At 47.4% G+C, this 26667-nt stretch overlaps 1 protein-coding gene across 1 annotated transcript in view; it reads right to left on the reverse strand.

Moving 5' to 3' along the window:
• CETN2 (centrin 2) overlaps positions 1–26667 on the reverse strand; it is a 145997-nt gene that overhangs the window by 25193 nt on the left and 94137 nt on the right. The window contains exons 2-6 of the mRNA XM_069648943.1: positions 15125–15217; positions 14794–14898; positions 8496–8605; positions 7057–7248; positions 3620–3782 (exon numbers count right to left, since the gene is read on the reverse strand). Coding sequence (XP_069505044.1) covers positions 3620–3782; positions 7057–7248; positions 8496–8605; positions 14794–14898; positions 15125–15134 — 580 coding nt within the window. The 5' untranslated portion in view covers positions 15135–15217. The remainder of the gene's footprint in view (positions 1–3619; positions 3783–7056; positions 7249–8495; positions 8606–14793; positions 14899–15124; positions 15218–26667) is intronic.

Genomic DNA, 26667 nt, shown 5'->3' on the forward strand with positions numbered 1-26667 from the left:
ACAACGGGCACATTACAAGTGTCCCGCTATTACCTCCCTCTTCCCCTCGCGGGACCCGGAAAAGACATCTGGTTTTACCAGACGTCTGATCCGGGTCCCGCAAAAGGAACCTCGTAATCGGTGTTCCCATAATGAAGGGGGCCGGTCCCGTACTGGCCCCCTTCATTACGGGAGTGCCAGGGTCGTAATGAGGTGTGATGGTTGAGCTAAAACATGGCGCTGGTGCGCAGTGATTGTGATGGTTGAGCTAAAATATGGCGCTGGTGCGCAGTGCATTCTGGGGGAACTCAGAGTCATAATGGATATTTATCCATGCCTCAGTGGAAAGCTACACTTGCTTTGCGAAACAACATGTTTTCAACGTTATTCGCTGATGGGTTTGGAATGCAGGCCTTCTCAGCCAAGGACACGGCGCTGGGAAAGCTAAGATCTGCAGGTGCCGGCTGGTACCTGATAGCAAAGTTTGTTTTGGTTTGCTATGCCTGCGCCAAGGTTTTGAGATGAGTTATGGAATTGTGTTCCGGGGCGTTTAGGAGAGAGAAGCGCTTTGCTCCTTGAGGTTACTGTCGGTTGACCCAGTTGGCAACCAACGGTCACCCATCAATGCGCAAGCGCATTGCCAGAAGGTTCGAGAAGTTGCCACCCCTTGTTGAGGAGGGCATATATGCGGAAACCCTCAACGGTCAGACGGGATAAGCACAAAGACCTCAGTCGGAGGGGGGACGCTTCGGTCCGACACTCCTGTGGGTTGTTGTGCTCTCGGCCTGGCTGTTATCGGGGTCTTTCAGCCGCTTCTGGCGAGATGAAGTTTCATTAAGTTACGCCCACGGTGATGTATTCTTTCTTTGACCTTTTTATGTGTTCTGTGATCTATGTCCATGTTAGTTGTATGAGTTATTTCTATGTACCTGTAAGCTTTGAATAAATAGCCGTAAAGAGCTGATTATCTTCTAAAGTGTGCGTGGCTGTGAATTATTGTGTCTGTTTTTGGGTTGAAGTATTTGCTCTATAATTGCATTGGTGATTTATGGTAGTTCCGTGCACTTTTCAGAGGAGAGCAATACATGAGGCCCACTGTGTTTCAGAAACAGGGGTCAGACTAAAGTTGGAGAAAATAAAGGATGCAAACAAATAATTGATGTGCCAGGAATGAAAGGAGGAACTGCTGTGTTGATGGACCACTATTGGGCCTGTGGATCCAGAGCTTATATGAAGCTACCTATAAATTGGGGAGGAATATGTTCCATGGTGGTAATACATGTTCCTGCATTGGTGATCCCTCAAAGTGACCTCCACATAGACAGTTTTCTGAAAATGGATTCACATCAAAGAAAGAAAAGCTCACTCAACCTCACCCGACAGAAGAGAGAAAATTACGTTTTCGGCAAAATGAAAAGAAGCTTATCACGACATTCCAGATGAGCACAAATTGTTCGATAGGATGGCAGTGATATTTACAGCTATAGTCATGCCAGAAATTCAAGCTGCAGAAAATGCCAAGTGGTTACAAATCATAAGATGGAGCTGCTACAAACAATTAACACAACAAGAAAGAAGAATTGAGGTTCATCAGGCTCATGTCCCTCCAGAACAGGTATGTCTTGGACTTAATTACAGCCAAGGAAGGAGGTGTTTGTGCGAAGATCAGGCCTTCTTTCTTTACATACACACCTGCCCACGATGGAGACAATGGAACCCTGATGGAAGCAATAACTAGATTTTCAACCCTGCACACAAAAAAGGCAGAAGAAGTAGAGGAAAGCGAAGACGAAGATTGTTTTTCATATCTGTTTTCATGGAATCCAACCTGGCTGGTGAATGCATTCAAAATGTTGGGAGCAATACTAGTGTTAGTATTGCTGGGATACTGCCTTATAAGAATAATCATAGGACAATGTAAGAAGACAGCGAAGAAAGCTATTGGCATGAAGATAATGATCGATATAAATGCTGTGACTGACAAGCACACACAGACAAAAACACCGCCTGTGAGTACATGAAAGGAACCCCTATGGCAAGCAGGAACACATTTTTATTATCCCAAGGACCATAAGAATTATTTGAGAGGTTGGGTGTTCTGCTAGCCGACCGGGGAGTGTTGCCATATGACCTGAAGTGTGGGTGAACACATAAAGAATGCAGGTGACCTGGGGGGGGTGTCAAAGATATGGATCCTGATGAATTTGGCTTAGAACCAAGGATGCCACAGCAAGAGCAACTACATAGCACAAAAGGAGTCGAAGAGGGTAAGCCATGTACGTAGGATGTACTTCTCTTAGATTAAGTAAAGCAGTGAACATTTGCTAGTGCCAAGTATTGTACAATTGAAGACAAAGAAAGTACATGAAGGATAAAACAACCAAGTCTTCAGAGGCCAAGAAGAGTAATAGCACCCAATATAATTGAGTCAAATAGAACTGAATAGAAAAGCAGAATGGACAAAATCATTGTCTCCTCACACGTGGTACAGAACCAGCAGGCAAGGCTATTCATTAAGGTCCATATGAAGATAGAAATGTACCTTCACTCCCTTTAAAGTTCTGAGGAAGAGAATGTTCAGCAAGGTCAACTACAAAGATTTAGCCTTGGCTTAGGGCCTACCTAATGAGAGACGGTAGGCTAATTAGCTAAGAAATTCTGATGTTGTTCCCTTGCACCTGGGTTTCGTTTACCTGCTGCTAACGAGATGATTGTCCAGGGTTGGAAAGAGAGTGCCAACCAATCATGAGGGTCAATGTGATGGTGGACTATACATTTTTGCATGGGCCTGTCCGCTGCTGTTATTACGTTATTATCTGTATTTTACATAGTTAGAGGTAACTCAAGGCGTGCCACACCAGATATGGGGCATCCAATGATGATACTTACACCTATACAGACTATATGTATATGTTTCCCTTAACCAATCCTTCTACCCGATAGGTTTTTACTGTTAGCCACGTAGGATGAAGTCATAGCTGACGTATATCGAGGTATAAAGCCTTTTGTGTAATAGAAATGCATTGAGAGTGCGTGAACTGCGATCTATTGGTTGCCAGGTTTCCCTACTTTATTGACCTGATAATAAAGTAGTATTTTGCCATATTCTTTGACTCTGTCTGGTTATTTGAGCCTTAGATCATTTGTTTTGGTAATCCCATTCGGCACTTGGAACACTCCAGGTGCTATTGCACATTGCTATGTAGACAGCCTCGTGTGTTCGGACCAATATCTAGAAATGCAGCAGCTAAGAGACATGCTGGTGTGGCTATCCTACTCCAGTCTAGCGATACAGTGCTTACAGCCAACAGGGATGTGCAGGCAGTGCTTGAGCCATGGTGTGGAGGCACGGTACCTTCATGAGAATGGGGTCTACACAAACAATGATGTGTTTGGGTCATGATATGGGCAGGGAGCGAAGCAAGTACCTGAGATACAGAGTGCACTCTTTGAGGTGCACAGCTTATGGTTGTGGGATAGCAGGGTACATTTGAAGGGTGCAGCCATAGGAGGTCAATAGCTGGGATAGAAGAGCACTAGATCAACCCCCCTAGCCATTGGTGCAGGTTTTGGACACATAGGCTCCACCCCACCCTACTACACCCCTCATTTGAGAAAAGAGATGGTGGAGGTCACTCACCCAATAGCTTGAGCCACTCTCCTTTCCGCACGATGCAGCTGATACCCCCAGGGTAGATGTTCTCCATGAAGTCCCAGAGCAGACGGCTGAATGGGGGTCTCGCAGCCTGAAGCTGGCCCAGGTGGGAGATGCAGAGAGACATTGCCTTCTTCAAGGGCCGGTCCTAGAGAAGAGCAGGGAGAATTGATGGGCTGCTGCTGTACCCTATAGGCTGGCTTCCATATAGCACAAGCCTAGCTGAGACGCAACAGAGCGCTGTGCATACAGAAATGAGTACAACACCATGGATACTATGAGAAGGGTAGACTATTTACAGTAGGCTTGGAAAGTTATGGAGAGAAGTGATCCAGTGGCAGAAGAAGGCCGGCAGAGGGAGCAGGCCACATGGTCCTAGCAGAGTCTAGTACTTCTAGAGGTTCCAGGCATCACACACCTGCTCTGTGAAGAGACCGCAACATATGTTACTAATCAAGCATGATCGGTTTCTGTCTGACACGTTTTCTTCCAGGAAAGCAATATTCGTCCCTCAGAGTGCTGTGTGTGATTACAGTGTGCTCGGTGGTCTTATTTATTTATGCTGGACACATGGGCACTAATCATCTTCCCCCCACCCGGATCTCAGGTAAGTGCTGCCCCGCGGCCTGCATCCTTGCATCTCCTTCCCCCATCCCCTTTTCCACATATTTTCCCCTCTACCATCCCGCCTCACTTAGCTTTCACGGCCTGGTCTCTCGCCAATGCCGTGAACACTGCGGCTCCCAACGTGTCCGCGCAGCCTCGTCAATGACCATCATGGAAAGAGAGGAGGCACTGCATAGTCCCTTCTTCAGATCCATGGCGGCCATCTTTTTTTTTTTTTTTTAAACTTTTAGTATCCTGTACATTGTGCCAGATACTAATAGCAATATTACCCTTGTGGGGGAGGGGCATTGCCAGCCCTGGTAATGCCCCAAGCTCATTGTAAAGCCCTCGCTTCGCTCTGGCATCTACCTGGCCTGGGGTATTACATGGCCCGGTAATGCCCGCCCTGCAAGGGTAATATTACTTAAATAAAATCGCCCTCGGTTAATGCACTTAGAGACCACAAACGACGGGTTCCTTGCCTGTTTGTGTATTGTTACCTAGCGCAGGGCTGAGGAGGAACTACACACACTTTTTCTTCTGTCTGTTGCCATTCCGCCACAGCTCTGGTCCACCAAGCCTGTGCACCCTACTGTATACTCGCATTCTCTCTCATCACTGCCCCTGACTGCTTTTACAGCAAAGCGGTGCATTCACACTGGACATATTGAACTTCGCCTCCATTTTGCAATATAAAAGCATTGCAGTTGCCAATGGTTGTCAATCAACTCGGTAATGGATGTCTGGCATCAGTTCTCCCCCGCATACAGCAGCATCGGTGGTCGCGGATGATGTGGGCTAGAGGAAGAGTTGGGAGGGGGCAGGGGGAGGCTCCAGGAATTGAAGATTAATCAATTATATCCTACAACATTGTGAGAGTCGCAGGTTGCAGACCCCATCCAAAAGCCGAAACTAGTGTAATGCTTGTTTTTGTTGGGTTTGTAACATAGGAAATGGAAAATGAAACAGAATGCTGGAACAGCCGCAATGCATGTGTTACTTTGAAGCAGAGTGCATTGTGATTTGTGGAGATGGGGTGATGATGTTGTACGTCTCTGCAGAATTCATCGTCATGACGTCATGGCGGTAGTGAAGCATGAGAGAGTTATCCTCCAGTGGCAGAAGGCAGCGAATCTGTGTTTGACTCTCACCCCTGTCAAAGTCTTGTTGAATTGGCCTTTTAAAAAGGTATGTTAGTTATTTTTTCTGCGATGCAATTCCTGTACAAAATTAGGATCTACGTTAAATTAACGAATTCCAAAAGGCTCGCGATTCATAATTGCGAAGTCGACTTGCTCGCATTTTGTACCTTGAGCTTTTCGAAGTCTGTTGTTCTGTCCCACGCTTCGCATTTAATGTATGCGGGGGACACCCCTGCAACCCTCTCAGCCAATAATGGCAAACTACGTGAGCGGGGGACCCCCCCCCGCAGTCCCCGCTCACCTATTTCAATATTTTTTGCTTCATCGTTTTCTTTCATGTCGAATGTGCAGATAAAGCACATTCTGCATTTTATCTATGTTATTTTGGTGCAATACCCCAAAATAACAAGAAAAACATACACTACAAATACTAGTAGCAGCGTATGGTACTTGGAGCAAAATGAACCGTCATGGCATGGTTGGCTGAGGGGTTCTGTGCACTGACTTGCTAGCTGGTGATAGTCTCTCCGTGAATCAAAATGGACAGGGGCGGTTTGAACCAAATCCGCCAGATATGGGTTGTTTGACATAAAAAACTTGACCTACTGCCCATTTGACCAAATGTTTTTGACCTTTGACCTCATTTATTTTGACCTACAGCAGAGGGAGACCCCCTACAACCTCCCTAATGTGTGAGAGACTCCTGAATCCCCTCCAGACTTACCCCAACCTCAATCTTTTCCCTTACCCCACCCCAGAACTAGTTTTTAGTTAAAGTGTGCCATTTGACCTACCAAATGAGGTCAAAAAGAAGCGGTCAAATGGGAGTAGGTTAAGTTGGCATTAGGTCAACTATGCCAATAGCAATCCTGCCAGGTATCAAATAGCACAGGTTCATAACTGCTTGACATCCATCGTCGTTTTGAGGGTTTTGGGTAAAATAATCATAAGTGATATGGTGTCTCTTCATTGCAGGATCTTGATTGAAAAGTGTGCTATGATGTGGTCTGCCTTTTTCATGGCCAACCTTTCTTAGAGTGATGTTTACATTTTTGGTTTTGGGGGCTGTTATGGTGGAGATATTAAGCTCATGTGGCACCCCGTTACTGTCAGTTGTGAATTGCTGTTGCAGGGAACATAGGCAAGGAGAGGGCAGCACCAGCACCTACAGTTCTTTAGCAGCCCCTCAGCTTATATACCCGCGCTTTACTTTATACATGTAGAACACGCACCAGAGGACCCGGAGGTTTATTGGCAGGAAGGATAGCTCAGGAGCAACGCGTTTGTCTTGGAAGCAACACAACGCAGCACAACACAGGTTTGAATCCCGATCCCCGATCCAGCGCTTAGAAGTCACTCGCTGGTATTAAGTGTGTCATCAAAGAACAATAAAATTAAAATAATAAGGTCACGCAACAAACACCTAGAAGTCCCTGGACTTGTGTACATGGGCAGTGCAGTTGCCGTCTAGCGCCACACCATGGCGAGAGTGGAGGGGGGCTGTTACCTTCTCTTTGGCCAATTTGACAATGTAAACAGAAAATAGGTCAGCGGGCCCTCGATAAGACAATGGAATGGCTCTTGCGTCAGGGCAAAGGAGGCACCGTGTGTTGGTTGATATTTCAGTTCAGGAGGACAGATACTGTACTTACAGTCTTTCATTTTGGTACTCACCTCGAAGGAGTACATCTTCTGGATGGCCTCTGGGTGTTGGCAGGAGGCCGCCAGGGCATAGACAGTATCAGTGGGGATCCCACACACACCTCCTCCATCCAGGATAGCCGCGATGGTCCTTAGACTGCTGGTGCAATAAGAGTCCACGCAAAGGCAAGAATCGGGCACCTCAACTTTATCCTCAGTCTTCGTCTGTTAAAAGGACACAGAGGGTGAGGAATGAGGACACGCCCTCCACGGATCTTGCTGAGAATCAAATACAGCCCTGGACTCCTGCTTGGTCTCTGTTTGTGGAGGCAATGGATTAAGATAATGCTCTGACAGCACTCACTGTATAAACGCACCCGCACACACACACACACACACACACACACACACACACAAACACAAACACACACACACACACACACACACACATACCCACCCCTCATAAAATAACATACCAGCTGTTTCCAAAATTCACCCCTACGGGATAATGTATGCATTCAGCAATAATGGTGACAAGGCTGAACCCTGGGGGACTCTATGGTTACTTGTCCTAACTGGAGACTTGAAAGGTGGGATCAGGAGGGCTTGCTCTCTCTGGGTTAAAACGGATCTCAGTTAGATCACAGCCTGATTTTGAACACCATTTTGTTTCAGTCTGATGTGGCAGGATCTCCTAGTCAATGGTGTTGAAGGCCGCTGTCTGGTCCCATTGGATCACCGGCTCCGGAACTGCTGCCGCACGCCTGCCATCGGCAGTCATCGGACATAGATAGAACCTTCAGATCAGGCCCTTGTAATGGCTGAGCGACCGCTTGGCTGGAGTGAGGCAGAAGGTTGCTTTCAATGAAAGCCTGTAATTCAGTTATTACAATGCACTCCATTGAATTCTCACCATACATGAGACTTGGGGTTGGCCTATCATTGGCCAACCTTTTGGGATCCGCTGAGGCTTTATCCGCGACGGAGCAACAATGGCCCATTTAGGGGCCTGTGGTACCGTGGCTGTGAAGAAAGAGAGATCCAGGAATGTATAATATGACATAAGATAGGTTTCCACTTTTTTAAAGATGCTCTGTGAGCATAAATCCAATGGAGACGATGAGGATTTACTCAAACTGACCACCTTCAGAAAAGGATCCGATGTTACAGGCACCAAAGCATTCTACATGCTGGGTGGTATTGTGGGGATGGAAGGTCCGGAATCTGGGTGTCAGCTAGCGTGACTTGCGTTAATAGTCATTCATTAGCCGCAGCGAGCCATTTCAAGGGTCAGCTATTAGCTCAGGATCAGTTGTCTTAATGTCATTGCTAAACCCCTGGTGAGTTGTATGTAAGTTGCTTCAATGTTCATTTACCCTCTTGGATTTAGCATGTGGTAGGAGCACTATGTCAGTGGGGCCTTACCAGTGACAGGGGACACGAGCGCCACATTGATTCACACTTTACCGTACCTTGAAGAGAGGGGGCCCCATGGGAATAAAGTCTCTTTTGAGAAGGCAGTTTCCGAGAGATGCTGCGGCCCCGTAGGCACAGACCGCGCTGAGAAAAGCCAAGACTGTTACTGAAAAACAAACAGCATCAAATCAGTGACAACTGACAACATCACTAAGAGAGACAGATATGCACGATGTGCAAAGCAACATTGGTATCCCAGCCAAATCCAAACAACATCAGGCAAGACAGCTGTGCAAAGCAACATCAGTATCCCAGCCGAGCCCCATTACCATCAAGCGAGACAGGTGTCCAAAGCAACATTGGTATCCCAGTCAAATCCAAACACCACCAAGCGAGACAGATGTGCAAAACAACACCAGTATCCCAGCCGAGCCCCATTACCATCAAGCGAGACAGGTGTCCAAAGCAACATTGGCATCCCAGCCAAATCCAAATACCATCAAGCAAGACAGACGTGCAAAGCAACATCAGTATCCCAGCCGAGCCCCATTACCATCAAGCGAGACAGGTGTCCAAAGCAACATTGGTATCCCAGCCAAATCCAAACAACATCAGGCAAGACAGCTGTGCAAAGCAACATCAGTATCCCAGCCGAGCCCCATTACCATCAAGCGAGACAGGTGTCCAAAGCAACATTGGTATCCCAGCCAAATCCAAATACCATCAAGCAAGACAGACGTGCAAAGCAACATCAGTATCCCAGCCGAGCCCCATTACCATCAAGCGAGACAGGTGTCCAAAGCAACATTGGTATCCCAGCCAAATCCAAACAACATCAGGCAAGACAGCTGTGCAAAGCAACATCAGTATCCCAGCCGAGCCCCATTACCATCAAGCGAGACAGGTGTCCAAAGCAACATTGGTATCCCAGCCAAATCCAAATACCATCAAGCAAGACAGACGTGCAAAGCAACATCAGTATCCCAGCCAAATCCAAACAACATCAGGCAAGACAGACGTGCAAAGCAACATCAGTATCTCAGCCATGTCCCAATACCATCAAGCGAGACAGGTGTCCAAAGCAACATTGGTATCCCAGCCAAATCCAAATACCATCAAGCAAGACAGACGTGCAAAGCAACATCAGTATCCCAGCCAAATCCAAACAACATCAGGCAAGACAGCTGTGCAAAGCAACATCGGCATCCCAGCCGAGCCCCATTACCATCAAGCGAGACAGGTGTCCAAAGCAACATTGGTATCCCAGCCAAATCCAAACAACATCAGGCAAGACAGCTGTGCAAAGCAACATCGGCATCCCAGCCGAGCCCCATTACCATCAAGCGAGACAGGTGTCCAAAGCAACATTGGTATCCCAGCCAAATCCAAACAACATCAGGCAAGACAGCTGTGCAAAGCAACATCAGTATCCCAGCCGAGCCCCATTACCATCAAGCGAGACAGGTATCCAAAGCAACATTGGCATCCCAGCCAAATCCAAACACCATCAGGCAAGACAGCTGTGCAAAGCAACATCAGTATCCCAGCCGAGCCCCATTACCATCAAGCGAGACAGGTGTCCAAAGCAACATTGGCATCCCAGCCAAATCCAAACACCATCAGGCAAGACAGCTGTGCAAAGCAACATCAGTATCCCAGCCGAGCCCCATTACCATCAAGCAAGACAGGTGTGCAAAGCAACATTGGTATCCCAGCCGAGCCCCATTACCATCAAGCGAGACAGGTGTCCAAAGAACCATTGGTATCCCAGCCAAATCCAAATAGGATCAAGCAAGACAGACGTGCAAAGCAACATCAGTATCCCAGCCGAGCCCCATTACCATCAAGCGAGACAGGTGTCCAAAGCAACATTGGTATCCCAGCCAAATCCAAACAACATCAGGCAAGACAGCTGTGCAAAGCAACACCAGTATCCCAGCCGAGCCCCATTACCATCAAGCGAGACAGGTGTACAAAGCAACATTGGTATCCCAGCCAAATCCAAACAACATCAGGCAAGACAGCTGTGCAAAGCAACATCAGCATCTCAGCCGAGCCCCATTACCATCAAGCGAGACAGGTGTCCAAAGCAACATTGGTATCCCAGCCAAATCCAAACAACATCAGGCAAGACAGCTGTGCAAAGCAACATCAGTATCCCAGCCGAGCCCCATTACCATCAAGCGAGACAGGTGTCCAAAGCAACATTGGTATCCCAGCCAAATCCAAACACCACCAAGCGAGACAGATGTGCAAAACAACACCAGTATCCCAGCCGAGCCCCATTACCATCAAGCGAGACAGGTGTACAAAGCAACATTGGTATACCAGCCAAATCCAAATACCATCAAGCAAGACAGACGTGCAAAACAACACCAGTATCCCAGCCGAGCCCCATTACCATCAAGCGAGACAGGTGTACAAAGCAACATTGGTATCCCAGCCAAATCCAAACAACTTCAGGCAAGACAGATGTGCAAAGCAACATCAGTATCTCAGCCATGTCCCAATACCATCAAGCGAGACAGGTGTCCAAAGCAACATTGGTATCCCAGCCAAATCCAAACAACATCAGGCAAGACAGCTGTGCAAAGCAACATCGGCATCCCAGCCGAGCCCCATTACCATCAAGCGAGACAGGTGTCCAAAGCAACATTGGTATCCCAGCCAAATCCAAACAACATCAGGCAAGACAGCTGTGCAAAGCAACATCGGCATCCCAGCCGAGCCCCATTACCATCAAGCGAGACAGGTGTCCAAAGCAACATTGGTATCCCAGCCAAATCCAAACAACATCAGGCAAGACAGCTGTGCAAAGCAACATCAGTATCCCAGCCGAGCCCCATTACCATCAAGCGAGACAGGTGTCCAAAGCAACATTGGTATCCCAGCCAAATCCAAATACCATCAAGCAAGACAGACGTGCAAAGCAACATCAGTATCCCAGCCGAGCCCCATTACCATCAAGCGAGACAGGTGTCCAAAGCAACATTGGTATCCCAGCCAAATCCAAACAACATCAGGCAAGACAGCTGTGCAAAGCAACACCAGTATCCCAGCCGAGCCCCATTACCATCAAGCGAGACAGGTGTCCAAAGCAACATTGGTATCCCAGCCAAATCCAAACAACATCAGGCAAGACAGCTGTGCAAAGCAACATCAGTATCCCAGCCGAGCCCCATTACCATCAAGCGAGACAGGTGTCCAAAGCAACATTGGTATCCCAGCCAAATCCAAACAACATCAGGCAAGACAGACGTGCAAAGCAACATCAGTATCCCAGCCGAGCCCCATTACCATCAAGCGAGACAGGTGTACAAAGCAACATTGGTATCCCAGCCAAATCCAAACAACATCAGGCAAGACAGCTGTGCAAAGCAACATCAGTATCCCAGCCGAGCCCCATTACCATCAAGCGAGACAGGTGTCCAAAGCAACATTGGCATCCCAGCCAAATCCAAACAACATCAGGCAAGACAGCTGTGCAAAACAACACCAGTATCCCAGCCGAGCCCCATTACCATCAAGCGAGACAGGTGTACAAAGCAACATTGGTATCCCAGCCAAATCCAAACAACATCAGGCAAGACAGCTGTGCAAATCAACATCGGCATCCCAGCCGAGCCCCATTACCATCAAGCGAGACAGGTGTCCAAAGCAACATTGGTATCCCAGCCAAATCCAAACAACATCAGGCAAGACAGATGTGCAAAGCAACATCAGTATCTCAGCCATGTCCCAATACCATCAAGCGAGACAGGTGTCCAAAGCAACATTGGTATCCCATCCAAATCCAAACAACATCAGGCAAGACAGCTGTGCAAATCAACATCGGCATCCCAGCCGAGCCCCATTACCATCAAGCGAGACAGGTGTCCAAAGCAACATTGGTATCCCAGCCAAATCCAAACAACATCAGGCAAGACAGCTGTGCAAAGCAACATCGGCATCCCAGCCGAGCCCCATTACCATCAAGCGAGACAGGTGTCCAAAGCAACATTGGTATCCCAGCCAAATCCAAACAACATCAGGCAAGACAGCTGTGCAAAGCAACATCAGTATCCCAGCCGAGCCCCATTACCATCAAGCGAGACAGGTGTCCAAAGCAACATTGGTATCCCAGCCAAATCCAAACACCATCAGGCAAGACAGCTGTGCAAAACAACACCAGTATCCCAGCCGAGCCCCATTACCATCAAGCGAGACAGGTGGTCAAAGCAACATTGGTATCCCAGCCAAATCCAAACAACATCAGGCAAGACAGACGTGCAAAGCAACATCAGTATCCCAGCCGAGCCCCAATACCATCAAGCGAGACAGGTGTCCAAAGCAACATTGGCATCCCAGCCAAATCCAAACAACATCAGGCAAGACAGACGTGCAAAGCAACATCGGCATCCCAGCCGAGCCCCATTACCATCAAGCGAGACAGGTGTCCAAAGCAACATTGGTATCCCAGCCAAATCCAAACAACATCAGGCAAGACAGCTGTGCAAAGCAACATCAGTATCCCAGCCGAGCCCCATTACCATCAAGCGAGACAGGTGTCCAAAGCAACATTGGTATCCCAGCCAAATCCAAACACCATCAGGCAAGACAGCTGTGCAAAACAACACCAGTATCCCAGCCGAGCCCCATTACCATCAAGCGAGACAGGTGGTCAAAGCAACATTGGTATCCCAGCCAAATCCAAACACCATCAAGCAAGACAGACGTGCAAAGCAACATCAGTATCCCAGCCGAGCCCCATTACCATCAAGCGAGACAGGTGTGCAAAGCAACATTGGTATCCCAGCCGAGTCACAATACCATGAAGCGAGACAGGTGTGCAAAGCAACATGTGCATTCCAGCTGCGTCCTAACAACGCCAGGAGAGAAAGGTGCGTAAAGCAACACCATTACCCCAGCCGAGTCCCAACAACATTAGGCGAGGCAGATGTGCAAAGCAACGTAAGCATCCTACCCAAGTGCCAGCAGCACCAAGAGAGACAGATGTGCAAAGCAACATCAGCATTCCTGCTAGAACTGGACAATCCTAACAGGAAAGGAAGACACCGTGTGCCGCGGCAGTGCATTTAAAAGGGTGGGGGAGGGGCAGACACAGGCTCATGTCAGGCACGTGACTGATTCTGCCCCACCACTCTCAGTATTACAGAGGTACCAGCCTGTCAAGTTATCTCTCAATTTCCCATGTTGGTCAGTTCACCTTTGACCCCAGAATTATAGATGTATGTGGATGATATGGTCTATTTAGCTCTTATCGACCCATCGGAAATACCTGGTGTGATATGACACATACGAGGACCATGAATGGAGTGTCACAATGGTGGCTCTAGGTACACATGTCCCCAGGAAAATGAAGTCATGTGAAAAAGTAGCCGGTGAGAAGCTGTTTAAAAAATGTAGTCATTCAATGGAATGCAAAGTGTCAAAATGTTGCCAGTAAGAAGGCCACCAAGAAAAGGTATTTTTAAATAACAAACGTACAATGCTGTAAACCTAACAATGACCCAAACCTTTAATAAAACCTCCACAATCACCCTAACTGAGTTCCTAAACCTTCCCCTGACTTTAATTACTTCCCTGAACTTTAACAGAACACTAACCCTGCAGTGTGCGAAATCATTTTATTTGCATGTTACTCAATACAAAATGAATGAAAAATTAACAGTGCCCCTAACTCCAACCCCATCACCAGCTCGTCGCACATGGCGTAGCCCTTGCCCAACCCAAACCTTTGCTCTAATCCTAACCTTAGCCTTACCCTAGCAGCCACTCTAACACTTACCCTGAGCTTGCTTTGCTCTAACCACTAAGTTTATCCTTACCCCTTTCCTGCGCCAAAATCAGCAGCCCTCCCTAACGTTCCTCTCCCTTTCTGTAACACTACCACACCATTTCTCAATTAGCCCTACCCTTACCCAAACCCCTACCATAACCGACACCCTCAATCTTAATCTACCCTAATAATTAACTAACAATGAACATAGCCAGCCCTGCAGCCCTGACCCTAATTCTCATACAAAATCTTTACTCTAAACTCTATCCTCACCCTAACCCCTGTCCTAACCCTAAACCAGACAGTCACAAACCCACAAAACCCTCCTTAACCCTGACAATGACTCTATCAGCACTACATTATTGACTTTTTTTTACTACTTGTTGCTTGGCAACTTTGTCACTGCAGAGGTATGTTCAGCACGACTTTTTCACGGACTACGTTTTTGCTGGTAACATTTTCACTGGATCCACAATGGTGATGCATTACCACAGTCACCTGGTTGATCTCTAATGCTGACCCCAACAACCAGCGTTCAATGTGTGCAAGGTCCGCATCTGGTGTTGGCCACTTACTCTCCAGCGGGAGGGGCAGAATTCCCAAAGTGAAGAGCAGGAGACAGACTAGCGCAGCCTCCATAAGCAGGGCGAGCAGGAGGAACACAACGTTGGTGTAGGCGACTGTAGAACGAGAAGAGAAGACAGCGTCAAATATCACAAGTAACACATTTCAGGGTTGCGCTGCTGCGTCCCATGCATTTCATCGAATGCAATGCACTGACGACTGAGGCATTGTGCCTACGGATTAAATAGTGATTTAGAAGGAGTGGGCGCAAGTGGCCACCACCTCCGAGCCCTCCTCATGCCATGGAGTCATGGGCGCCATCGGCATTCCAGACAGACTCACCCAATCCCATGAGGAAGACATTGAAGACCAGAAAGGTGATGGCGCCGACGGAGAATGCGCCATCGTTCGCGGGATCGATACTCAGCAACGGACCTGGAGAGTGGATAGGATGAGAGGGAAGAGTATTAGGACAAAGCGTGGGAATGCTGCCGCCATCTGTAAATGTGTTATTGTAAGTGCCTCTACTCTCTCTTCCAGGGTATGCCTTCACTATCCTCTCCAAATGAACTCCTCTCTACAGCCGAAAGTCTCAGTCCATTCCAGCCTTGTATTCCAGTGCAGCTCCTACCTCCTCCAATCCTGTGAGTATCGCAGCCTGTCCTTTGCCTCCCAGTTGGTTACACAATCTGTTGGCTTGTCTTGTTTACCAATAATGAATGATCTTTTATTTAAGGAAGGATCCGATATGATATGATATGATATGGCATTTTTAACGCGCCTATACACAAGTGTTTCAAGGCACGACGAGGCAAGGGAGGGGGAACAGAGGGAAGACAGACAACGATCCTACTTGTCCAGGTGTCATTCAGATCGTGCAGGTGCATGGGATTGGGGCAAGGGGTGATGTGCGGGGGGTAAGCGGCAGGGGACAGTGCAGTACATGGGATAATGGAAAATCAACAATAAATAAAAGTGCAGCCAGCTGGTGGCAAGTGCAATAGTAAGTGCAGACATCGGGTATCAAGTGCTGGTAGTTGGATTGTAGGGCTACAGAAAACAGTCCCCAAGTGCAAAAGAAGGAGCAGCCTGTGTCATGGTCTGGACGTGGTGCAAGCTTTGACAACTGGCATGTCTAAGGAAGGGTGGTAATTGACTTGCCAGAATGATGATGCCTCAGATCACGCATGTCGTCATGCGTGTCCCAAGGATGGCCATAAGCAGGATATTTCGAAAGAGAGTTGCGGAGATAGGGGGTGTCTTGTTTATTGGGGGTGTATGGTTGATTTGTGGTGATGCGCCAATTCATCCTAGGGTGAGAAATAACTTGTTTGAACTTAGCACCAAGTGGTGGCCTCTTGAGGGTAAAACATAGGCCGAGAGAGTGTTTTTGGTTGGGTTGCATGGACAGAGAAGAGGATCAATTGATAGAAAGATGTTTACCTTGTCAAATGGCAGTCTAGAAAAATCTAGTGATGCTGAACGTTTGCTGATCAATCGTGTCTTGTGTCTGGAAATACCACAGTAGGAGTTAGAGGCAGATTTTGTATTTGCATATTGCAAAAAAAAAGTGTGTAATCAAGGAGCACCGTCCAAAGGTCATATGATGACCAGGGCTGTCCCATTGCTGGGTGCTTCACAAACCTTTACAAAGTCGTGATATAGTTGTCCGTACATTAAAATTGCTGACATTGAGGAAAGACATGGGGGCTGCAAAAGGCAGCCATTAAACACATCTTCAGTAATTGCTGTATTTACAGATAAATATACATATGATGGTTTTTATTATCAGTATAATTATTAAGGTTTTTATTGAGAGCGGACTTAGCTTTGAGAAGCAACTGTTTTACAGAGGTATACACCTATACAGATACATAGCGGAGCACTTAACAGAGGTGTACCACAATACAGATACATAACGGAGTGCTTTACAGAGGTGTACACCTATACAGATACATAACGGAGCACTTAACAGAGGTGTACCACAATACAGATACATAACGGAGCACTTAACAGAGGTGTACCACAATACAGATACATAACGGACTGCTTTACAGAGGTGTACACCTATACAGATACATAACGGAGTGCTTAACAGAGGTATACACCTATACAGATACATAACGGAGCACTTAACAGAGGTGTACCACAATACAGATACATAACGGAGCACTTAACAGAGGTGTACCACAATACAGATACATAACGGACTGCTTTACAGAGGTGTACACCTATACAGATACATAACAGAGCGCTTAACAGAGGTATACACCTATACAGATACATAACAGAGCGCTTAACAGAGGTATACACCTATACAGATACATAACAGAGCGCTTAACAGAGGTATACACCTATACAGATACATAACGGAGCACTTAACAGAGGTGTACACCTATACAGATACATAACAGAGCGCTTAACAGAGGTGTACACCTATACAGATACATAACAGAGCACTTAACAGAGGTGTACCACAATACAGATACATAACGGAGTGCCTTACAGAGAGAGAGAGAGATTTTCAGAGGTAACAGCAGAACAGATTTACAGCGGGGGAAGGATACAGAGGGGCACAGAGGAGGGGTACAGCTGTACCGGGCGGGTGGCAAGGAGGAGCGGGGCGGGCGTTGTCAAGCAAGTCCGGTGGCGCGAAGGGTGAAGTGATGGCCTAGGTGTTGAGGAGAGACTCCTTGAAGAGGTGTGTCTTGAGTTCTTTTCTGAGTTGTTGGAGCATGGGAGCGAGTCTGATGCTGACGGGGAGGAGGTTTCATACTCTTGGGGCGTAGGCAGAGAAGGCTTGTTTACTGCTCCATGGTGGTTGGGGATCTCGGTAGGGAGAGGCAGTAAGAGCACCCTAAGACTCTGGCACTCCAGACTGGGAGAGAATGTGGTTTGTAAGGGTGATCTTGAAGCCAGTCACTAATGAAATAGAGGGCAGAGAGTTCCAGTAATGGGGTCCAGGACTGAAAGCATGAGAAAGAGTAGGTTGGTTGAGGAACGGTTCCGTTGAACAGATCTTTGGAGCATAGCGTGCAAAGGGGGAGTATCTGCAGGGGTATTTAGCCGCGTATACACGACTAGAAACACAAAAAAAGGAACTTGAATATGGAGTAGTTGTGTATGGATAGCCATCCCACGATAAGGTGAAGCAAGGAGGGGGGTGAGGATTGTGAGAGGTAGTCGACACGTAACTTGCTGTACATAGCAAAGCAGTGGGGTTGGGCAGTAAACAGACCGCCAAAGGGCCAAGGTGCCCGTGATTGTTTAGGTTTCATAAAAAGGCGAGATAGGACAGGATTTTAAGCCTGTTCAGTAGGATTAAAGCCCAGTAGCCCTAACAGTGCAGCTTCTGAAGTACTGAAGATTCAGAATGCAGTCAAAGATCATCACTCGACTGTGACCCGGTGGGGCCGGAGGGCCGGGGGCGGTTGGGCAAGTACATCAGGATCCAAGGATATAGAAGAGACGAAAGGGGCCGTGGCATTAGTGACTGAGGGAAAGATGAGTTCAGTCTTAAGAGGAGTTAAGCATCAAGTAATGCAGCAGCATCCAGTTAAGGGGAGCAGAGAGAGAGCGAGTGAAGTGAGAGCGCAGGCGGGGAAGGAGAGGAAGAATTGAGTAGCATCAGCAAAGTGATGATAGGAGAACACAGAGGAGGAGAATGGGTATTCCGAGGCAAGAGGAGAAGATTCTGGAAAGTCTAAGACCAAAATCAGACCCTTGCATAGCACCAGCCTCTTCCCCGGGAGGGGCAGTGCGGGCACAGGAGGTCCCGTTTTTCAAGGAAAAGGAGTCATCAGCCAGGCATGGGGGCCACTCAAGCGAAAGCAAAGCGCTAAAAATCAAGCAAGGGACTTTGAAGGAAGGGGGTGATCACAGGTGCTAAAGGCATCAGAGGGCTCATGGAGAAGAGTGGCAGATGACGGTAACCAGCTGCAGTGAGTATAGTTGAGATGTGACTGAGCGCTCTCTCCATGGAGTGTCTGCTGCGGAAACCAGCTTGGAGTGTCCCGCAGTCAGGTGGCCTCCAGGCAGTCAGTGATGCATTTGAAGACTACACGTTTCAGAACTTTGGAATAATGAGGAAGGAGAGAATTGGTCTACTTTTTAGCTGGGCTGTTGGGGACAGCGGTGGATTTTTGCCAACATTGGTATAATGGTGGCCACCTTGGAGTAGGCTTAGAAGATGTCTGAGGAGCATGAAAGATTGAAGAGAGATAAGTGGTAGGTGCAGGTCAGCGGTCCAAGCGTTTTGACTGTTTTTGGTGTGAAGGGGTCAGCGGGAGTACGCAGGAATTTGGCAGCCCGGGGGGTAGATAACAGGCTAGTCAGGGTATTTGTTGGGAGGTCCGGTGGTGAGGTAAGAGCGATGATGGGGTTTGGAGAGAAGGAAGAGGAGGAGGAAGGAGAGGAGGGGGAGTGTAGGGTCTCCTGTATTTTAGAGATGCTATGAGGAGCAGTAACTGGCAAAGTCATCAGCTGAGAGTGAGGAGGAGAACAAGCAAAGTCGAGGGGTCGAGCATCGACTGGAGGATCGTGGCCTTGCGAGGATGAGAGCAGAGGGAGTTGATCAGGTTACTGCAATAGGACTGAGCGGAGAACAGATCAGTAGAGGGAGAAAGGAGTGACTCCTTCTAGGAATTCAGGAGAATGAACATGGGGTTTGTGCCAGGGGGGCAGTTTGTGGCGCATGGACCATTCCACAATCTGGCTAGACAGGATAGGCTTGCGATAGTGCTGATGGATTATTGTGGTCAGTGCCCGAAACGAAGATTGGTATGTGAAATCTGAAGTCCAAATTAACAAGGGGGCAAAGCGAGTGTTTAGTGAGATACAGGATGTTTTCTGGTGGGCTTGTATAAAATAGAAGAATTGCTTTGTGTCAACTTGACTCTAACTGCAGGTTTGGAAAGAAAATAGGGAGTAAAGGGCGTGGGTATTCAGGTGGGTGAAATGGTATTGATTAAAAGCCTGGACATCTGGTCAGATTTTCTGGGACCAATGAAGGTTCTAAGTAGGAATGACAGTGTAATTGTACCAACCGGTGGAAGGTCGTGGAACTTGCCAGAAGTGGCTTAGGTGAAGTGTGATGCAGTTGGCAGGCAGACGAAAGATTATGTAGGCAAAATAGTGCCTTTTGGTGGAGATGTTGTGATCCCTTTAGGAGTTTGGGGGGCATTCGTTGGGAGACTAGCAAGATCTAAACACCAGTACTCCCAATAAAAGACTGCACACAGCAAGGTACCGCGTCACCAGCTACAACCAGGCCATGGTCTGGGTCAAGATTTAAAGCACAGCCATACCACTAGCTACCCAACTTCCCTCAACACAGGTGATGGGATGGGTAATCAATTACACTCAGCTGTACTGATCACAGTCACAACGGTATCACAAAAATACATTTTTTAATTAGTAAACACATAATTAAAAAGACCATTTGGAAAAACAGACACTACAATGATCTGGTTAAAACAAACAAGAAATCCGCGTTATTCAGAGTGTTTTAGAGTACAAATCAAAAACGACATCACATGTATCACAGAAATCTAATTGCGACAGCTTTCATTTTTTGACAAAAGGAAAGAAAAATAACATAATGACTTGTATTCAGACAGTTGTGATGTTAGTGCCATGGCTGACAATGGTCAGTATGAAATCATAGCTCTTTATCATAACACGTCTACACAGACGTGTGTTTCTGGAGGTGGAAAACAACAAAACTGAATAGATCAACCCCCTTCTTCAGGGCGCTATCAAGCTTTAGAACATACAGTTTATGCAGTAAGCACTGAATCATGTGCGCTGCTAGTTATACCTGCAAATGAAACAATAAAACCATATTAAGAAACAGAGATACCTATGTCATGGCTGTGACCATAATTATTTTAGTGAACAGCAAAAAAGGGGTTTAAAGTGTGGGAGTCAAATCGTGTTATTTTGCATCTTGCTTAAGCCTCTGGATGAATCCCCAGCCAGATGACCTTGTGACCAAACTACATATTTATGAAGCATCGAGCCTTAATCAGAGCACTGACATTTTAAGATTGGCCTTTCCTTGCCTTATAAATACGTTTCTGCTCAGGCTTTTTCTGGGGAAGCCCCTAATACCAGGAGTATCGTTTATTTATTTTATTTGTATATGATTCCAAAAGAACCTTTACAAACAACAATCCTTAATTCATAGATTTATAATTCAAATTCTAAAAGAATACTTTAAAACTCTTACTTAAAACATTTTCTTACAACATTTAATTTCCCTTCATTTCATTCAGACACTTTATAAGAGAGGTTTAGTGTTAAAACTAATAAATAAATAAACATTAAGACCATCATAAAAAAAAACATCATAAACATACATGTCGTTATTAATCATGCTAACAACAGAACCAAAAAACCATGCCAGCCTATTACACACCATTCCACTTCACCCGGTAAACGTTTTAGGATTGAGCGCCACAGCCAATAGAGAGCAATATGGACACTCGCGGACGCCGTTTTAAGGTCCTCTTTTATAGCATCAAGATTATGCACAAATTTACCAAGAATACACAGATACGGCAGACCCTATGGGGCCGAGGGATCTTGAGTTATGCACCCTTAAATATAAGCAAGGGTAACTGGTTTGTACGCAATCTTAGTATGACACCCCGAACTGCAGGATTAGAGCATTGTTTCAAATACTTTTGAGTTTACAAGAATCTATGTGTAACTCTTCTATCTATATCATTTTTATATGAAATGAAATGATATTTTATTTATATCGCGCTCGTACACAAGTGTTTCAGAGCGTGACCAGGCAAAGGGAGGGGAACAAGGGAGAACACACAACAACGATCTTACCAGGCCCAGTGACATTGCGAACACGCAAGTGCATGGGAAGGAGAAAAGGGGAAAGTGCATGGAAGGGGGAGAGGTGGAAAATGCGGAAAAGAGGAGAGAAAAAAATAATAAATAATAAGTAAAATAAATAAATAAATAAACAGTGGTAGTGCAGCCAGCAAGTGCTGAATGAGGCCCCTTGGGCATCAAGGCGCTCACAAAATACAAACAGACATTTAACAAATAGAGGCAGAATAGTCGCGGGGTCTGGGGGTCCAGTAAGATTCAGAAACCGAACAGAGAGAGAGGAATTAAGTCATCTCATCTGGCGCCATACATAGACGAGCGTAGAGAGATACCTTCGGCTCTGGCGCGCGCTCCAAATAAAGAAACAAACAAACAAACATAAGGTGCACATAATGTCTCCGTTTTTTGTAAATAGGTATTTCAAGGTTATAAACCTGGTACCACGATCATATTCTGGGCGCCAGGAGCTTTCTGCCCCCATTACTTCCGGCAATCAATGAAAGCACAACTTCCCTCTCTTCTACTTAGCCTTACATTCTTTGCTTGTCTTTCTCTTCTCAATCTTCCCTGATTCATGAATACATCCCTTTCTTCTTTGCTTGGCTCCGTGTGTTTTAATAATTGTGTTCATCGTGCTTCTTATAGTGCTATGGAGTGTTGTATATACTTTACTCATGTATGTGTTCTATTGCAGAGATCTCCATTACTTTCAGGTGAGGAATTCCTATATAAGTTTTATACATTTAAATAAATAAATATATATATATATATCTTGTTTTAGTAATACAAAGTTTACCTGCAAAGCGTAGCCAAACCCAGGCAGTCCAGGCAGCAGCGTAGGAATATGGCAGGATCAGACCAAATCTTCGCCCTTTCTGGACCACAATCCTGCAGACATACAGCTGGAAGAGGGCTCCTGGGATCAGTACCCAAGGGATGGAGAGGAGGGCTCGGATGGGGTCACCCAGGGTTCCTTGGATGGCCGAGAGGGCGGCCAGGCCATTGCAGATGAAGAACAGGGCATCAGGAAGCTGGCAGCTAGTGCTGCCGGCCTCCTGCCCATCTTTAGACCAGTTCATGCACTTGATTTTCAGCAGCAAGCCTTGCAAGGTTGATGGTGATATCACCTGCGGGCCAATGGGGATCAGTGGCTTACCGGCTATTGAGTTCATAAGGCTGGAAACAGTGGCATAGAGGGAGGTCATGGTGTGGACGCTGCAGACGACTCCAAAGAAGATACGAGATCCTCGGAGCGGGATCTGACCGATGGCGAAGACAGTCAGGAGGATGAAGCAGGCACTCTGCCCCACCTCCAGGATGTCCCTGTTGAAGGACATCACACACAGGATGCAGGCAGTGACCAGAAAGAACCAACCTCCCACTATGCCCGCTCGGCTCCTATCCACGTTGGCATTTGAGAGGACCACTGTTAAAACAAACTCTACCCAGGACATCACCAACCAATACAGGCCGTGGAGCCCAGATCTGGTGGTGTGGTAGACGTCGTCTCTCAAGAAACTCAAATAGCTGGAGCAGAGTTGACCCAGGGCGATGACGCTGACCCAAATGGCACCAATGTAGAAGGCCTTCATGTACCCGAAGCAGTAGAAGGCAAAGATGAAGGAGGCCACTGCGTCGGCCAAGTGACCCAAGGCCATGGGTTCTGCATATCGGGGCTTCTTCTCGTCCCTTCCCGGGCACCTGGATGATGGGTCATTGGTCGTACCCAAAAGCAAGACACTGATCTTGGGCTTATCGAAACCCGGGAGGACGTTCCTCTGGGTAAGGTGGTTCAAGAGAAGGGCTGTCGCTCCATAGAATCCCAACAGCACAATGATCAACTCCAATACTCCGGACAAAACCAGGGCCCACTGTCCGAAGAGGCCGACAGCCTCAAAGATCAGCGTCAGGGTAATAGCCCCGAAAACGAAGGGCATGATGGAGTTGACGGTGGTCGAACAGAAAGTGAGGATGAAGGCGATGGCGGTATATGCCACCAGGCCCGCTAATGTGCTCTCGATAACTGAAGGGGGAGGGGCAGCCATGTTGGACTGGACACTAGAACTGTTCAGGGTTTGTGTAGCATTGCCGGCGGTGGGGTAGGCTCCCAGGACGATACGAGTAGCCCCATAACTGCTCCACATGGCAGATAAGGCTACAAAGGCATTGCTCCCAAGGTGGTCACACTTCCGGAAGCTGAGAATACCAGCAATGAGTTGTGTCAGTCCACCAATCAGGATGAGATGAACTCCTGGAAATAAAGGGTAAGAAAAGTGAGCAAAGAATGGACAGAGGGATTCCAGGTACAGATCAACAGGAGAGACACTGACACAAAAAGAGAGCGTGTGTGTCTGTGTTCCTCCAGACTTGGTAGCGCCCTCCCGAGGATCACGTGTGACTCCCGCCTCACCTGCCAGGATGTTCTCAACCCCTTCAGCATCCACCTTGGTGTGGAATGAGCAGAAGTTCTGGAATGCCACCAGGAAGGCACTGATGGCATTGGAGAGGAGGCCCAATATGGAGGGTTCGCTGTAGTAGACAGAGGCAAAGCCTTCCATGGTCAGGGAGGACCTATAAAATAAAACACTTGATATGAGACAGGGCAGGGCGTATGATGGGCCACAGGGAAGGGGTAAGACTGAAGAAAGGCTGGGGGTGAAGTGGGAGAAAGGTCAGGTTGCAGTGCAAACAAGCATTGGCCAGACCAACCGTTTTGGCTTTTGTGTAGGCATGGGATAGGCATTTTCCAGACACTGCCATGCTGGCACTAGCTGGCTATTGGATGGTAACAAGGGGAAATGATGTTAGTACCGCGTCATATCATGGCAGTTCCTGGCGAGGGCCTATTTAATGCCTATACAGGAGCCAACATTGTTGGCTATGTTAGTGTTTTTTAACAGGCGTTCAATGCTGCGTATACATGAAGGGGCTGAAGTCACACTTGGATACAACATTGCAATCATGCAAGGAGCATATATAGAGCTGTATGTAAACCCTTCATTTCCAGAGCACTGGGAGAAATGACGCATCCCCTTGACATCACAAAGCGAGCCCAAAGAGATCCAACGTAGAGTGTGTTGGGTGGGCCGGGGTGGTGTTGGGTGGGCCGGGGAGGTGTTGGGTGGGCTGGGGAGGTGCTGGGTGGGCCGGGGAGGTGTTGGGTGGGAAAGGCCATGAGGATTATCATGGCCAAAGGGTGGGTAAAAATCCCTGACCACACCCATAGGTTCTGTGTGTCCCTCCTCTCATCCTGTCTCTCGGCTATTTTCACTACCCACGCCAACGGGTTTGGCTGATGTCAGAGCAGCGCACATACAACACAAAACAACTAATATTGGTGCCCCCCCCCTACTGTGTTTTGCGCTGGCACAGCTGTGGTGCCCATCAGTGACCCCCTAAATGCTAGGAATCAATGTGTTTACTAATGGAATAATTGGGGGGATGCTCTTTGCTTTTCAGTCTCGCATGCCTTATTGTACATACATTCCCCCCAATCCTGCATGACTCTTGGCGCATTACCCTCAATACTTTTTATTTATTTATTTATTGTTTGCTTGTTAGGTGCTTATACAGCAAGTAAAATACTGTTTCAAAGCGCCAAGAGGGTGAAGGGAGGGAACAGGGGAGTGAAACACACTACAAACACAATATTAAAGCAGCCGAGGGAAAAGAGGACAAGCCTACTATGCCGTGTGAGTATTCAGAACGTGCCAGTGCAGCAAGGAAGAGGTTAGAGGAGGTAAGTGCTGGGGAGTCCGAGCTCATGGGTGAGCCACAGATGAATTGCTTGGAATGTTGAGTGCTACACGGCCAGGAGCTATGTTGGGTGTAAGAGCAAACCTCCAGGGCAGAGGGTGTGTCAAGGCAAGTGCGGGGGGGGGGTAGACAGGAGCTGGGGTGATTGGGTGTGGGAGGACAGGGGCCCTGAGGATGCATACCGCCCCGGACACCAATCACTGCAACTGTGGGATTAGCAGAGGATGGAAGAAGGGGAGGCAGAGAAAAAGAGGAAAGTATTGAAGAACTTACAGAATTTAAGGAAGTCCTGCTCAAGGAACAGAAGGAGGGGGAGGCTGTTCCATAGGAGGGAGCCAGCTGACGAAAGCAACCGATCACCTGCCCTCTGTTTAGCTAAGGACACCGGGAACAGATATCCTTGTGGATGATGAACGGGATTTCAATTAAATCTGTGCAGCAACCGGGAGCCAGTAGAGACATTTTAGGGCAGAAGTGATGCAGTCCCTGGGCTTGAGGCCAAAGATAAGTGTTACTGCCCTATTTTGGATTAGCTGGAGGGGTCACAGAGTGGAAGAAGGTAGATTCAGGAGGAGGCTAATGCAATAGTCAAGCCTGGAGAGAACCAGGGCTCGGGTATCAATGAGCCTCTGGGGAAAGTGAGAAAAGGGAGAATTCCTTTGAGAAGGAAAAGCTGAAAGTGGGTCTTTGTGGCAATGTCCTGAGTGTGATGGAGGAAAGAGAGAGATGAGTCGAAGATGACTCCAAGGTTTCTGGCTTCAGAAGAAGGACCAGGGGGAGAGCCCATGAAGGAAGGCCAGAGTGAAGGGACGAAAGAGGGTGCAGGGGTCCCAATGGGGAAGGTCTCAGTTTTACAGGCGTTGAGGCAGAGATCTTTGGTGGTGCACTAGGACTGGATGGCAGACACACACTCAGGGATGATAGAAGATGCAAGAGGTTCAGCAGGAAGTTTGAAAAAGAGTTGTGTGTCATCTACATAACAGTGGAAATTGAAGGGAAAGGAGATGAGGTGTGCAAGCTGAGCAAGGTGGATGTTAAAGACCTCATGGTCAGTCAGGCCAAGTGACTCCTCATTGATGCATGCCCCTGTATCCTAAATTCCATTCTCAAATTACCCCAACTTTATCACTCAATCCAGCATGCATGCCACCTGCAGAGCGAGCCTCGAATTATCTCGTGCCTTGCTGGATGCTATGCCACAAACCCTGCATTACCACCATCCGACATGCTGCAAATCTTCAGATGTCTCCTCAACCCTGCACAACCTCAGACCCGGAGAC

Source organism: Ambystoma mexicanum, chromosome 2q (genome assembly GCF_040938575.1).
Source record: "Ambystoma mexicanum isolate Mex_15411 chromosome 2q, UKY_AmexF1_1, whole genome shotgun sequence".
Classification (NCBI taxonomy): domain Eukaryota; kingdom Metazoa; phylum Chordata; class Amphibia; order Caudata; family Ambystomatidae; genus Ambystoma; species Ambystoma mexicanum.